Raw genomic sequence first — 13,502 nt, forward strand, 5'->3', positions numbered from 1 at the left:
TCATCCATCCACTTATTCATTCATCCATCCATCCATCCATCCATCAAACCATTCATCCACTTATTCATTCATTAATCTATTATCCATCTATCGTTTATGTATGATCCATCCATTCACTTGTTCATTCATCCATTTATCCCTTCATGTATCCATCATCCATCCACTTATTCATTTATTCATTCATCTATACATCCATCCACTTATTCATTCATTTACTCAATCATTCATCCATCTATTCATGTATCCATCATCCATCCATCCATCCACTCATTCATTTATTCATGTATCTATCCATGCATCATCCATCCATCCATCCATCCACTTAATCATTTATTCATTAATTTATCCATCCATCCATCCACTTATTTATTCATTTATCCATAAATACATCCATCCACTTATTCATTCATCCATTTATCCCTTCATGTATCCATCATCCATCCACTTATTCATTTATTCATTCATCTATACATCCATCCACTTATTCATTCATTTGTCCATGAAACATCCATCCATCCACTTATTCATTCATTTACTCATTCATTCATCCATCTATCTATTCATGTATCCATCATCCATCCACTCATTCATTTATTCATGTATCTATCCATGCATCATCCATCCATCCATCCATCCACTTAATCATTTATTCCTTAATTTATCCATCCATCCACTTATTTATTCATTTATCCATAAATCCATCCATCCACTTATTCATTCATCCATCAAACCATTCATCCACTTATTCATTCATTAATCTATTATCCATCTATCGTTTATGTATGAATCCATCCATCCACTTGTTCATTCATCCATTTATCCCTTCATGTATCCATCATCCATCCACTTATTCATTTATTCATACATCTATACATCCATCCACTTATTCATTCATTTGTCCATGAAACATCCATCCATCCACTTATTCATTCATTTACTCAATCATTCATCCATCTATTCATGTATCCATCATCCATCCATCCATCCATCCACTCATTCATTTATTCATGTATCTATCCATGCATCATCCATCCATCCATCCATCCACTTAATCATTTATTCATTAATTTATCCATCCATCCATCCACTTATTTATTCATTTATCCATAAATACATCCATCCACTTATTCATTCATCCATCTATCCATTCATGTATCCATCATCCATCCACTTATTCATTCATTTATCCATCAACTTTTTTATTAATTTATTCACTCATTCATCCATGTATCCATCATCCATCCATCCACTTATTCATTCATCTATCCATCCATCCATCCATCCATCCACTTATTCATTTATTCATCTCTCCATCTATCTATCATTTATTTATAAATCCATCCATTAATGCATCAATCCATCCACTTATTCATTCATTGACTCAAAACATTTGAATTTTATAATGGATGATGCTACGCAGCAGTTTTCTGGCTCCTCTCAATGGCCATTTTCTCCAATCTCTCCGTGTAAAAGCCATTGAAGTCCAGCCTGTAGATGATGTTGATCATGCTGTGTTCACAGTCACAAAATAACAAACAAATATTAACTCTCCGTTCTTTATCATTTATATGGGAAAGAGGTTAAAAAGCCAGAATTATGCATGAATCTCAGGCCTTAAATCAAAAGCCTCTTGTCGAAAAGAGAGAGCTCAATTCCCACATCTCCGCAGGATTTTGCTTTGCCTGCATGGTGTCTTTGTCGAAAGCAGTTGTATGTTATCTGAGTAACAGAAACAGCCCTGGTAATCCTTTATGTGGCAGGACGCATAACTGTTAAAACTCCCCTGATAGTCGGTGTGGGGGTGCACAGCGCTCCATTGTCATTGAGCAGCAGCTCACACTGTGTTACCAGTGCATTCTTTGTAATGTGGCCTGAGTTTTTTGCATGACCATGAGGCCAATCTGCTTGGATTGCTGCGCTTGGTAAGGGGCCTATAGGTTTTCAATGAGGTCTGTATTTCACTCACTTTCAACTGTTATGCTCCCTGCTTATCTTTGTACTCGGTGTTAGTGTGTCGAAAAGAGCTAAAGGTGTGATGTTATTTTATTTAGAGTTAGAGTAATTAGACCACATCTCTAAGAGTTCCATCCAGCTAATGATATTACCACCCAAGACTAATTTAAGTGGAAGCCTTCCTTAAACAGCGCTAAAGAACATCCAATCAGAAAGCAGAAAGACTCGAAAGCCATTTACTGATGAGAGAGGGAGAATGAGCAAACTTTTTATTGCTTTTTTCCTTCTAAGCCATAAGAATGAGAACAAACGTGACAGCTGTTTAAGAGACAGATAATAATTGCAAGTGTTCTTACAGCATCTACAAACACAGATGCAACACATATCCTCTGTGGCCATAACATAGAGAAAGAGAGAGTATGTTCGGGAAAGGCTTTGTCAGAAACACGTATGGTTTCCTTTAATAGTTACAGAAGCCCAGACACAGGTTCATTAGTGATTCCTGTAAGGTCCATCATGTCAGGAGGGTTAACAGGAAGAGCGTCGGCCCTTAGGTACAGCAGCGTCTGCTCAAGGACACACTGCTTTTCTCACATCTGTCTCTATCTGTTCTCACTTTGCACCTCTTTCAGCCTGTTTCTCATCTCATACATTATCAACACCTTTTTGAATGTATTAGCAAAAAATACATTGTATGGGTCAAAAGGATCGATTTTTTAATACCAAAAATCATTAGGATATTAAGTAAAGATCATGTTCCATGAAGATATTTTGTACATTTCCTACTGTAAATATATCCAACTTAATTTTTGATTAGAAATATGCATTGCTTAGAACTTCATTTAGACAACTTTAAAGGCAATTTTCTCAATATTTAGATTTTTTTGCACACCCAAATTCCAGATTTTCAAATAGTTGTAGCTCAGCCAAATATGTCACCCTGGACCACAAAACCAGTCATAAAGGGTCAATTTTGTGAAATTGAGATTTATACATCTTAAAGTTGAATAAATAAGCTTTATTTGGTCGAGATACAACTATTTAAAAGTTTGTTATTTGAGGGTGCAAAAAAATTAAAAATATTGAAAAATTGCCTTTAAAGCTGTCTAAATTAAGTAATGTACATTACTAATCAAAAAGTTTTAAGAGGAATAGGAAATTTACAAAACATCTTCATGGAACATGAGCTTTACTTAATATCCTAATGATTTTTGGCATAAAAGAAAAATCGATAATTTTGACCCATTTTTGGCTATTGCTACAAATATACCTGTGCTACTTAAGACTGGTTTTGTTGTGGTCCAGGGTCACATATTATCCTATCCTAACAAACCATGGAAAGCTAATTTATTCGGCTTTCAGATGATGTATAAATCTCATTTTAAAAATTGGACACTTTTGACTGGTTTTTGTGGTCCAGGCTCACATGTGGGCCATTCTACAGAATTAGTTGGAAACGTCTTGAAAAAAAATGTCTTTTCCCACAAATTTTGTATTGAAAATTGTATAATATCCAAGGTACACATTTATAGTAATTGTGCAGTTAATTATCATATTGTATTTTCAGAAAGTTTTGAAATATTTGTCATCTCGCCAAATTTGGCACTACTGAAACAGAGTAAGGTATACATTTATAAGAAGGGTTACACTGACCTATAAAGTTTTTGCTTACATCTACATTGTAAATATATTTCTTTCTATTTTATTAAAACGTTTTCAGAGGTAAATCAAAAACAAATACCATTTTATTAATATTTCAAGTGTGATTTATGAGATTTGTTGTATTTTGAATACAATTTTTCTTTTTAAAAGGCAAGAAAGTTGATCATACTGATTTCAAACTTCACTAGTTTGAATATACCTTGAACCAAACACTATCATAACATCTTAGTTGATAACTAAGTATACTTTATTTTTGACAAAACATCCCACATTTTCGGTAATGACAGTAATGTCTACTGTGTCTACACTACTAAACATATTAAAATACTTTAGTACATTATTATTATTTCCCCCAAATAAAGGATTATGTGATCCCTTTTGTCACTATCCCGAAACAATGTTTCAGTTGTGACTGTCATGGTAGTGACAATTTTATAGGATATCACCGAAAAAAACAGATATCACTACTAAAACTCCACTAAATATTTCGTCTGTTTTTGTAGTGACAATTTTAGATACTTTTGAGCCTAGCTTAGCAATGCTAATCAGAACGTGGTTAGCTAGCACAGTTCTGAACAGTTGTACACACATATAAAACTAAATGTTATTGAAATAACTGCTAAAAAAAGTGTATAATTATATAAAGATGCTGTTTGGTAGCGACTTTCCTTAAAGTTACACAGATTTGTCATACTTTTGAACACATTTACCTCAAAATGATGGGGCCTATCTACATCTATCTTTACACATACACATAAAAAATGTAAATAAATAAACAATTACATACTTGCCAGACAGACAAAATGAGAATTTGAAGACTAAAAATGTAATTTGTTTTAAAATGTCTACATCATAGGTAACATTGGTTTCAAGTAATTATTTGAGAATTTAAGTTCACAAACAACCCATTTAACTTTGTCTGTATATCTGAATTAGTTATTTTTGCTAAATAACTATCTGAAGCCAGTTACATAAACTAGCCTATGTTAAGACAGTCTTAAAAACTACGACCAAGGGGTAAGCATTCTTACTTTCTGGATTCAACTGAGACTAATCTGTTTCATGTAAGTAAATAAAAAAATATGAACAGTCTTAAAGAAAAAATTAGATGACTAACTTTTAAGACTAGTCTAGACCTTTTATCCAACCGGCCCCTGCAGTAAGTCCGAGGCTTAAATACGCAATTAACGTTATAGCCTAACATAGATTAGTATGAACACAGTTTCGTTTGTCAGACATGGCCAGAAATGTTTATAAAGTAAGAATCATTAAAATACGTAATGCACACTGTCTTCAGTAGCTGACTTAATTTATTTGTACTCACATTCATCCCTCGTGTGTTTCACTCTTTAACCACTGGCGCACAGATGCTGAGTGATGAAATATGGAGTCATCCGCCATCTTCTGGTGAATGGCAAAACTGCAAAAAGTTCAGGAAAATCGAAAATCACAAATTCTATTTTATGATTGTGAAGGAACAGCAAACAATTCGACGTCTGCAATTCAGAGGCGGACAATAGTAAAGTATTTTTAATTTAACTCAAGTAATTGATCTGTAAGGGTCAGGGTGTTTGTCTTTGGAAAACTTTACTTCACTACATTCCAAAGCATAATTGTCATATCTTTTGGGGGAATTAACGTTGAATGAACGCGTGAAGAATAAGATGACACACACATTGACTTATTAAACTATTCGTTTTCATATGCTAACTTCAACCGGAACATTTCCGGAAACGTAACAGTGCATTCTGGGTGCTGTAGTTAAATAGCAGTGCCACAAAATATACAGTCGTGGCCAAAAGTTTTGAGAATGACACAAATATTAGTTTTCACAAAGTTTGTTGCTTTTAGGTCTTTGTTTCAGTTGTTTCTGTGATGTACTGAAATATAATTACAAGCACTTCATACGTTTCAAAGGCTTTTATCGACAATTACATGACATTTATGCAAAGAGTCAGTATTTGCAGTGTTGGCCCTTCTTTTTCAGGACCTCTGCAGTTCGACTGGGCATGCTCTCAATCAACTTCTGGGCCAAATCCTGACTGATAGCAACCCATTCTTTCATAATCACTTCTTGGAGTTTGTCAGAATTAGTGGGTTTTTGTTTGTCCACCCGCCTCTTGAGGATTGACCACAAGTTCTCAATGGCGTTAAGATCTGGGGAGTTTCCAGGCCATGGACCCAAAATTTCAACGTTTTGGTCCCCGAGCCACTTAGTTATCACTTTTGCCTTATGGTACGGTGCTCCATCGTGCTGGAAAATGCATTGTTCTTCACCAAACCGTTGTTGGATTGTTGGAAGAAGTTGCTGTTGGAGGGTGTTTTGGTACCATTCTTTATTCATGGATGTGTTTTTGGGAAAAATGTGAGTGAGCCCACTCCCTTGGATGAGAAGCAACCCCACACATGAATGGTCTCAGGATGCTTTACTGTTGGCATGACACAGGACTGATGGTAGCGCTCGCCTTTTCTTCTCCGGACAAGCCTTTTTCCAGATGCCCCAAACAATCGGAAAGAGGCTTCATCATACTTTTTGCAGAAGATTTTTTTTGGAGAGAAGTGGCTTCTTTGCTGCCCTTCTTGACACCAGGCCATCTTCCAAAAGTCTTGCTGCCATTCCTGAGCAAGCTCTGCACTGGTGGCACTCCGATCCTGCAGCTGAATCCTCTTTAGGAGACAATCCTGGTGCTTGCTGGACTTTCTTGGACGCCCTGAAGCCTTCTGAACAAGAATTGAACGTCTTTCCTTGAAGTTCTTGATGATCCTATAAATTGTTGATTTAGGTGCAATCATAGTAGCCACAATATCCTTGCCTGTGAAGCCATTTTTATGCAACGCAATGATGGCTGTATGCGTTTCTTTGCAGGTTAACAATGGAAGAACAATGATTTCAAGCATCACCTTCCTTTTAACATGTCAAGTCTGCCATTCTAACCCAATCAGCCTGACATAATGATCTCCAGCCTTGTGCTCGTCAACATTCTCACCTGAGTTAACAAGACGATTACTGAAATGATCTCAGCAGGTCCTTTAATGACAGCAATGAAATGCAGTGGAAAGTTTTTTTCGGGATTAAGTTCATTTTCATGGCAAAGAAGGACTATGCAATTCATCTGATCACTCTTCATAACATCTGGAGTATATGCAAATTGCTATTTTAAAAACTTAAGCAGCAACTTTTCCAATTTCCAATATTTATGTAATTCTCAAAACTTTTGGCCATGACTGTACAATAATGTGATACTTTTTACTGCACCACATATTACATATTATAAATAAACGTTGTTGTTTGTTTTACCTTTAATACCTATGATGATTTAAAACGTAGTACTTTCTTGTAGGCTACTCAAGTGCATCTTTGAATTACTTTTACTTGAGTAAAAGTAAGAAAGTAATAGATTTCTAGTGTAAGTAAGTATTGAATGATATTTAATATGAAACGCAGTGCAGTAAAAAGTACAATGTTATGCTTTGGAATGTTGTGAAGTAGAATTGTGAAGAAAATCACTCTGATAAAGTACAGTACAGAAGTAGGCTACTTTTTACAGCAGAGTAAAAATACTTTACTACTGTCTGCCTCTGCTGCAATTTTACCTGTTGTATTTATATTTAAGGATGTCTAGTTAAGAAAATTAACCATGGATTTACTACAAATTAAACAAACAAACAAACATGGCTGCTATTAAAGAAGTAGTTCACTTTCAGAAAAAAAATCACAGATGATGTACTCACCTCCTTGTCATCTAAGATGTTTGTCTTTCTTTCTTCAGTCAATGATGTTTTTTGAGGAAAACATTTCAAGATTTCTCTCTCCATATAATGGATTTCTATGGTGCCCCTGAGTTTGTACTTTCAAAATGCCGCTTCTAAGGGCTTTAAACGATCACAGCCAAGGAAGAAGAGTCTTATCTAGCAAAAAGATTGGTTATTTTCTAAAAAAAAAAAAAAAAAATACAATTTATATACTTTTTAACCTCAAATGCTCATCTTGTCTAGGATTGTGTGTAAAGATTAAAAAGTATATAAGTTGTAAATGTTTTTAGAAAATAACCAATCGTTTCAGTAGATAAGATCCTTCTTCTTTGGCTGGGATCATTTAGAGCAGTGTTTCTCAACTCCAGTCCTCGGGACCCACTGCTCTGCACATTTTGTATGTCTTCCTAATTTAAGGCACCTGATTTTGATCATCAGCTCATTAGTAGAAAGATTCATGAACTGAACTGAGTGTGTCAGACTCAGAAACATACAAAATGTGCAGAGCAGTGGGTCCCGAGGACTGGAGTTGAGAAACACTGATTTAGAGTCCTTTGAAGCTGCATTTAAACTGCATTTTGGAAGTTCAAATGGAGAGAAATCCTGAAATGCTTTCCTCAAAAAACATAATTTGTTTACCACTGAATAAAAAGACATAAACATCTTGGATGACAAGGGGTTGAGTACATCATCTGTAAATTTTTGTTCTGAAAGTGAACTACTCCTTTAATTAAACAATGGTAACTACAAATTAGCCATGGTTTTCCAACACTAACCATAGTTTGCCCATGGTATTTGTAGTAAAACTGTGGTTGTCAATACAAATGGTAGTCAATATGCCAAAAATATCATGATTACTATTACAATTACTACAAATAAAACCATGGTTAATTTTCTTAAGGGACTAGCTGAAAATGTAAGACTGCCAAACATATTAAAATACTTTAGTACGTTTGTATTACTTCCCCCCCAAAAAAAGGATTATGTGATCCCTTTTGTCACTATGTTTTGATTTTACTTTTAATGGCTCAGATATCGGTCCTTTTACCTTCGTGTATGTAATACTTTATATAGATAATGATTTTATATAATAATATAATATTCTATATAATAATTAAATCACATTTGAACACGAAATAGTCCTGTCAACCACGTCGTGTTTTGTCTAAAGGCGATTTTTGAATTGCGCGCTGTGAGTTTTGTCCCTACGTGTCATCCGTATCAACTTGGTTATCCAAGATGGCGGCCACCACAGTTGGAAACGTGAGTTGTTCTTTAACTAAATAAATTTCTCATTAAATGAACCTAAACATAGATGTGACGTGATGGAACTGATATATTATAGTGTTATTAACATGTTGTTGTGAAATTGTGTATTATTTCGCGGATGAATGATACGATATGGTAAAACTGTACTGTGGCTAAACTCATAGCCTTTATTATCTGTATTCTCTGCGAGACACTTATCTGATGTAGTTGTTTTTTTTGCAGGATCTTATAGACAGTGACCTTCCCACTGCTGTACGTCTACTCAACAATCTCACAGAACAGGTCTGTAGTGTCACAGAACCTAAATATATTGCTTTAGATTATTTTATACGGTCTTGTTCTGAGCACAGCATCACAAATCAATATAATACAAAGATATAAGAAGTAGTAATGGTAACTGACACTTGTTTTCTTGATTTCAGGTTGCTGCAGTTACAAGTCATATCCGGGACCTGATAAAGAAAGTCAGAGACAAAGCTTATCAGACTACTAAGGTAAAAATACTTTTATGATATCGCTTACATACATATTAAATACAGTCACAATAATAATAAAAAAAAAAAGAATTACATTTCTCTTTCTTTTGGTTGTAGGGTTTGTCTTTTCTCGACTTGAGATATCATCTGTTACTGTTTTACCTTCAAGACGTTACTCATTTGATCAGTTTAAAGACAGAAGGAGAAAGTCTGAAGGACAACAGCGCCATCCACAGGCTGGTCACCATAAGGACGGTACGACACGCACCTCATAAGGCACAGGATACATTCAGAAATTCATTATGAAATAGATTTTTCGGGATATTATTCTTTTAATTTATTCCTCTGTTGAATCAATTCATTGTCTAAATAATCACATTCTCACTCTTTACAATACTGGCTATTCTGGCATCAAATAGATCAATACCATAAGACAATATAATACATGTTTAAATAAATTAAAGGGATAGTTCACCTAAATTCTGTCATTAATTACTCACCCTTATGTCGTTCCAAACCTGTAAGACCTTTGTTCATCTTTGGAACACAAATTAGCATATTTTTGATTAAATCTGAGCTTTCTGACCCTGCATAGACATAGACAGCAACGCAACTGACACATTCAAGGCCCAGAAAGATAGTAAGGACATTGATAAAATAGTTCATGTGACATCTGTGGTTCAGTTGTAATGTTATGAAGCTACAAGAATACTTTTTGTGTGCAAAGTTAAAAGACTTTATCCAACAATTTCTTTTCTTCAGTGTCAGTCTTTGCTGCATGCTTACTAGACTATTTTAATGATGTCTTTACTACCTTTCTGGGCCTTGAACGTGTCAGTTGCGCTTCTATCTATGCAGGGTCAGAAGGCTCTCGGATTTCATCCAAAATATCTTAATTTGTGTTTAGAAGATGAATGTCTTATGGGTTTAGAACAACATGAGGATGAGTAATTAATGACTGGATTTTCATTTTTGGGTGAACTATATCTTCAACTTTTTTTTGCTACAGTATTTTAGAAATAACCTTGCTGGTTATTTCTGACTTCTATATGTGATGTAAATTCAATTAAATGTACAGTTATCAGTTATTAATCAGTTTACATCTTGTCAAAGCAGAAAAGTTGAAATGCTGTGCCTATGTTTAAGAAGAATTTTGTCCATCCCTGTCTTTGTTTTGTAGGTTTTAGAGAAGATGCGTCCCCTAGATCAAAAGCTGAAATATCAGATTGATAAATTAGTGCAGACGGCAGTTACAGGCAGACTTGGTAAGTCTTTCATTCTTGTACTTTTTGTCATTGATTACGCATATTAATAACACTGGTCCACAAGTATACTGACTTAAATGATGTTTCTTCCAGCTGAGAATGACCCTCTACACTTTCGCCCTAACCCTCAGAATCTGGTCAGCAAGGTAAAGCTCTTGTTATGTAATATAAAATGTAATAATAGTGTATGTATATGTATATACAGTTAAAGTCAAACGTTTACATAATACATACACCTGGCAGAGTCTCCAAATGTAAAATATTTTACCAAAACAAGAGGGATCATACAAAATGCATGTTGTTTTTTGTTTAGTACTGAGTAGAATAAGATATTTCACATAAAAGAGGTTTACATATAGTCCACAAGAGAAAATAATAGTTGAATTTAAAAAAATGACCCTGTTCAAAAGTTTACATACACTTGATTCTACTTACTGTGTTGTTACCTGAATGATCCACAGCTGTGTTTTTTTGTTTTGTTTGTTTGTTTAGTGATAGTTGTTCATGAGTCCCTTGTTTATCCTGAACAGCCCGCTGTTCGTCAGAAAAATCACTCAGGTCCCACAAATAATTTTATTATATTATATGCAGCCATTACAGAAGGTTCAAATGTTCACTGATCGTTCAGAAGGGAAAACAATGCCTTAAGAGCTGGAGGTGAAAACCTTTTAAATTTGACTTAATGTGGCAATAAACTTAAATCAAATCAAGTTTACTTCTTTAGTCTTCTGGGAAACATGTAAGCATCTTTTGTAGCTTCTGAAGGGCAGTACTAAATGAAAAAATATGATATTTAGGTTAAATAAGAAACATTTAAACATCTTCATTCTGTTCAAAAGTTTACACCTTCGGCTCGTAATGCATTTTTTTTCTTTCTGGAGCATCAGTGAGAATTTAAACCTTCTGTAATAGTTGCATATGAGTCCCTCAGCTGTCCTCAGTGTGAAAAGATGAATCTCAAAGTCGCACAGTCATTGTTGGAAAGGGTTCAAATACACAAAAATGCTGAAAAACCAAAGAATTTGTGGGACCTGAAGGATTTTTTTGAAGAACAGCAGGCAGTTTAACTGTTCAGGACAAACAAGGGACTCATGAAACAACTATCACTAAAAAAAAAAACAGCTGTGGATCGTTCAGGTAACAACACAGTATTAAGAATCAAGGGTGTGTAAACTTTTGAACGGGGTGATTTTTTATAAATTCAACTATTATTTTCTCTTGTGGACTATATGTAAACATCTTTTATGTGAAATATCTTATTCAGGTCAGTACTAAATAAAAAACAGCATGCATTTTGTATAATCCATCTTATTTTAGCAAAATAATTAAGATGTATGTGAACTTTTGACTTTAACTGTAATGTGTAAAGCTAAATTCAATAAATGTTTCTTTTAATTAAAATAATTTAATTTTGTACATATATTTAATATAATTCTGTTAATATAACACACAGCTGAGTGAATCTGAGAACTCAGATGATGAGGAGGAAGGAGAAAAATCAAAGGGTCCAAAAGATCCTTTATATGGCAGGAAATACAGACCTCCACGAATTGCTCCAATGCATTATGGTAAGCCTTTTTCATTTTTTGCAGCAGTTCATTTTGTTTTTCACTTTAGGTTTCAGATGTAGAGAGTCATAGTTGTATTTATAGTTAATACTCATCCCAAACCCTGTGTCCTTACACAGATGGAGACCTGACAGAAGCAGCCCGAGAACAGGAGCGTATTAATAAACAGAAGAAAGTGGCACTCCGCAGCTCTCTGATCCAGGAGCTCAGACAACAATACAGCGACGCTCCTGAGGAGATCAGAGACCGCAGAGACTTCCAGACTGAACGGGAAAGCAGAGAGGAGCTGAACAGGTACATGATAATGACGTGATAATTTTGTTTCAGGTTGTGGATTACATTTAAATACAGTAGAATATTCAGTAAATTAACACTTAATAAAATGTTCATCAAAGGAAAAACTACGAGGAAACCATGATGGTGCGTCTCAGTCTGACACGTGAGCAGAGAGTCAGGAAAAGAAAAATGGTGGGAATGACATCACAGCTTGGTAACATCACACGATTCAGTGACATCACCGCTCTGACAGGGGGAGAAGCACAGGTAAGCTGGCCCCATGGCATCATGGGTAGTTTTACATCTCTTTTATAAAGTTTCAGTAACCATAGTAGTGAGTTCTTGTGTGTATTTCTGAAAAATGTACTCATTTTACTCATTTATTCATTCAGGATGTTGATAGTCCAAAACCCAAGAAAAGGAAGAAAGTTGTCAAGAAAGGCAAAAAGAAATGTAAGTATTTGTTTTGTTATGCGAGTGCCTTCAAAAATACAAGTGTCCAGTCAGTGTTGTATATTAATATATATTTTATCTTTTCAGTTTTCAAGAAGCGCAAGTAAACCACTGATGCCAAGGAGACAGTTTAAGATCAGTTTCAACAAAATGATTCTTTTTATGTGTAAAGAAATCTTTCCTGATACAATTTTCTTTCTTTTCACGAACAATAACGTGGAGCTTTGTGTGAAAATGTTAATCCCAGTGCCAATCTGACTACCTTGATTTGCATATCCATTAGATTTCTAATAAAATAAGGTGACTGAGTAGCATAGCATGCTTATTTTTTTGTGGTAAAACGTTCCTGTAAAAAGTGGTGGTCATGAGGATCTTAAAGAGATAGAATTTTCATTTTTGAGTGAGCTATCATTAATTCCTTCCCCACATGTTGTTTCAAAATCATAAGACCTCCGTTCGTCTTCAGAACACAAATTAAAATATTTGAGATGAAATCCAACCATAGATGGCAATGCCACTACCACATTCAAGACCCAGAAAGGTAGTAAAGTCATTGTTAAAATAGTCATGTGACATCAGGGGTTCAACCACAATTTTATAAAGCTATTGTCTGCAAATGAAACAAAAATATCAACTTTATTCAACAATTTCTACAAAAAGTACCACCTTACTACCTTTCTGGGCCATAAAACATGTCATTGCTGTCTAAGCAGGGTCAGAAAGCTCTCAGATTTTATCAAAAATATCTTAATTTGTGTTATGAAAATAAACGAAGGTCTTACAAGTTTGGAAAGACACAAAGTTGAGTAACTAATGACAATTCACTA

The 13,502-nt window shown here is 34.8% G+C and overlaps 1 protein-coding gene across 1 annotated transcript; it reads left to right on the plus strand.

Annotated features, from left to right (window-relative positions):
• The first annotated feature begins 8,594 nt into the window (after positions 1 to 8,594).
• On the plus strand, positions 8,595 to 12,984 carry ngdn (neuroguidin, EIF4E binding protein). The gene is made up of 11 exons (XM_073831145.1): positions 8,595 to 8,631; positions 8,860 to 8,919; positions 9,060 to 9,131; positions 9,231 to 9,368; positions 10,294 to 10,378; positions 10,472 to 10,524; positions 11,832 to 11,946; positions 12,066 to 12,240; positions 12,342 to 12,489; positions 12,615 to 12,675; positions 12,763 to 12,984. The coding sequence occupies exons 1-11, from the start codon at positions 8,608 to 8,610 to the stop codon at positions 12,780 to 12,782; spliced, it is 951 nt and encodes a 316-aa protein (XP_073687246.1). The 5' UTR covers positions 8,595 to 8,607; the 3' UTR covers positions 12,783 to 12,984.
• Positions 12,985 to 13,502: the final 518 nt, after the last annotated feature.

The sequence above is a fragment of the Garra rufa genome, chromosome 24, assembly GCF_049309525.1.
Source record: "Garra rufa chromosome 24, GarRuf1.0, whole genome shotgun sequence".
Taxonomy (NCBI): domain Eukaryota; kingdom Metazoa; phylum Chordata; class Actinopteri; order Cypriniformes; family Cyprinidae; genus Garra; species Garra rufa.

Bases quoted from the DNA above. Each gene is read 5' to 3' on its own strand.
- ngdn (XM_073831145.1), top strand. From the start codon at position 8,608: ATGGCGGCCACCACAGTTGGAAAC. The intron at 11,947-12,065 runs GTAAGCCTTTTT...GTCCTTACACAG, and splicing joins AATTGCTCCAATGCATTATG to ATGGAGACCTGACAGAAGCA. The intron at 12,241-12,341 runs GTACATGATAAT...TGTTCATCAAAG, and splicing joins AGCAGAGAGGAGCTGAACAG to GAAAAACTACGAGGAAACCA.